The sequence below is a fragment of the Plasmodium cynomolgi genome, chromosome 4 (genome assembly GCF_000321355.1).
Source record: "Plasmodium cynomolgi strain B DNA, chromosome 4, whole genome shotgun sequence".
Taxonomy (NCBI): domain Eukaryota; phylum Apicomplexa; class Aconoidasida; order Haemosporida; family Plasmodiidae; genus Plasmodium; species Plasmodium cynomolgi.
In genome coordinates, this window is record NC_020408.1 from 391,896 (window position 1) to 393,910 (window position 2,015).

Sequence of the window (2,015 nt, forward strand, 5' to 3'; positions counted from 1 at the left end):
CCCCAAATTAAACGAATTAAAGCAAATAATTAAAAAATAAAGAATGAAAACAAAAGGCGAAGTGAAGCGCAACAAATTGTAAAAAAGGCCCAAACAACAATTTTTCGTTTTCTGAAGTTTAAGAATTTGTTTAAACAAAAAAACTCGCAAGATAATGAAAAATTAAAGTTAACGCAGATTGTGTATAAATACATGGATGGCACAATTGGGTGAATAAATGAATATAAATAAATATATTATATTGCTTTCACATTTTTCACCTTGCGCGAAGTTAAAAAAAGAAAACTACAAATATATGTTTGCCCAAAGAGTATAAAAAATATATACATATTTTTACTCCCATTTTTAAAAGTGCTTTTTATTATCGTGAGCTTAAATTTTGTTGTTCGCTTAAGCGATTCTTATTATTTTGCGTAAAAACATATTGCATAGTTTGTGTATTGTATTGTGCTGCAATGCGCTGTATGTATTAACCTACGTGCTGCTGCTTACTGCCGTGCACACCCATGTAAAGGAAAACTTTTGTGTTGTTTTATCGTGCCCCATATTTTTCCCATCTCGCCCTGCACATTTTATTCGCTAGTTATTCATTATGCGTGTGAGGCGCATGCTTAAGTAATTTACGTATACGCAAACGGAAATTGCCGTGAAGTATATACTTATACACATAGCGGCCACTTCTCTTATATAAAACATTTACCCCAAGAAACTGTAATAAAATGAAGAGCGAACAAAATGAAAAAATAATGGACTACTTGTCGTGCACCCTAGACGATGTAGTTGATAGGGAGAAAAAAAGCGGAAAAAATAGTCTTTTAAATTTAAAGAATTCCAAAAAATATGATTATAAATCCAAGTTTTTTAGTAAAAAAGACCTAACACAAAGTAGCTCAGGTTATCGAGGCAGAGGAGGAGGGGGTGGAAGGTCAAAATTTACGAGCAGTAGAAGACCAGGAAGTTTTAAGAAGCCCTTCTTTAGCAAAAGATTAATTGATAAAAAATATAATAGTTACAAAAGTAGAAAATTTTACTCAGGGCCAAGCAGAGATTATTTTAAAGGTAGACCAAGTACTTATAATTCCCATTACGCATATGACAGTCATAATATTCCCTATAATAATAAAAATTTCGTCAATAGGAAAAATATAATTAGTAGTGTTAAATCTTCTGGAACTACATACATGGGTGGTAGTAGTGTAGCAAAAAGCAAACCAAGAAAAATATTTAAGCCAATTCCATCATCCAGAACCACTGTAGTTACTAGCAGTGCAAATAGCTATAAAACTGTACAAGTTCCAAGACACAAATTAAGCAACTTAAATATATCCCTTTATCGTAATAAGAGAACCGTTGCTGTGAGCAGTAATCGACCTACCACCAATCTCTCGGTAAGAAGAAATAACGTCAGCACGGTTAACAAAAGTAAAGTGGTTAAAAAGGGAATACAAAAGACTACCATCAAAGCGAAGACCAGAAAAACTATCAACGGATCTAAGTTTAAACCGTTAAATAAATACTTTTTGTCAAAAATTAAAATTGTTACGTCGTTAAATAAAATACCATCCCCGCTGAAGGAACAGAAGGACACGGAGGTTAATCTCCCGGAGTCTTTGAATAATCCCAGTGCGAGAAAGGATTAAAGTTGCCCCACGTATTTTGTGCTACGACAAAGCGCAACAATGGGAGGGATATAGCGCAGGAAGGTTGAAGTTAAAGGAGGAGGAAGACAAAACTAGGCACATTTCAATTGACGAATTTTTAGCCGATAAATAAGTGTATATCATTTTACAGTGTGATGAGTACAATACGCTGTTTGTGTTTTTTTGTTTTTGTGAATCGTAAAAGACAAATGTAAAGAAGGCAAACCGTAGGCCCAAAAAAATACGATGTAAAAAAAATAAAAAAAAAGTTAAACAAATGGTGAAAAAGTCGTGTAAAAAAATGTGCAAAAGGTGGTGAAAAAATGTGACATGCAAAAGTATAGTTAAATGCTGTGAAAAAAAATATAATTTTTA

At 33.0% G+C, this 2,015-nt stretch overlaps 1 protein-coding gene across 1 annotated transcript; it reads left to right on the forward strand.

Annotated features, from left to right (window-relative positions):
* Positions 1-719: 719 nt before the first annotated feature.
* On the forward strand, positions 720-1,640 carry PCYB_041910 (hypothetical protein; the record flags this gene model as incomplete). Its single annotated transcript, XM_004225342.1, has 2 exons — positions 720-1,188; positions 1,258-1,640. 2 exons carry the CDS (start codon positions 720-722, stop codon positions 1,638-1,640), a joined length of 852 nt encoding a protein of 283 aa, XP_004225390.1.
* Positions 1,641-2,015: the final 375 nt, after the last annotated feature.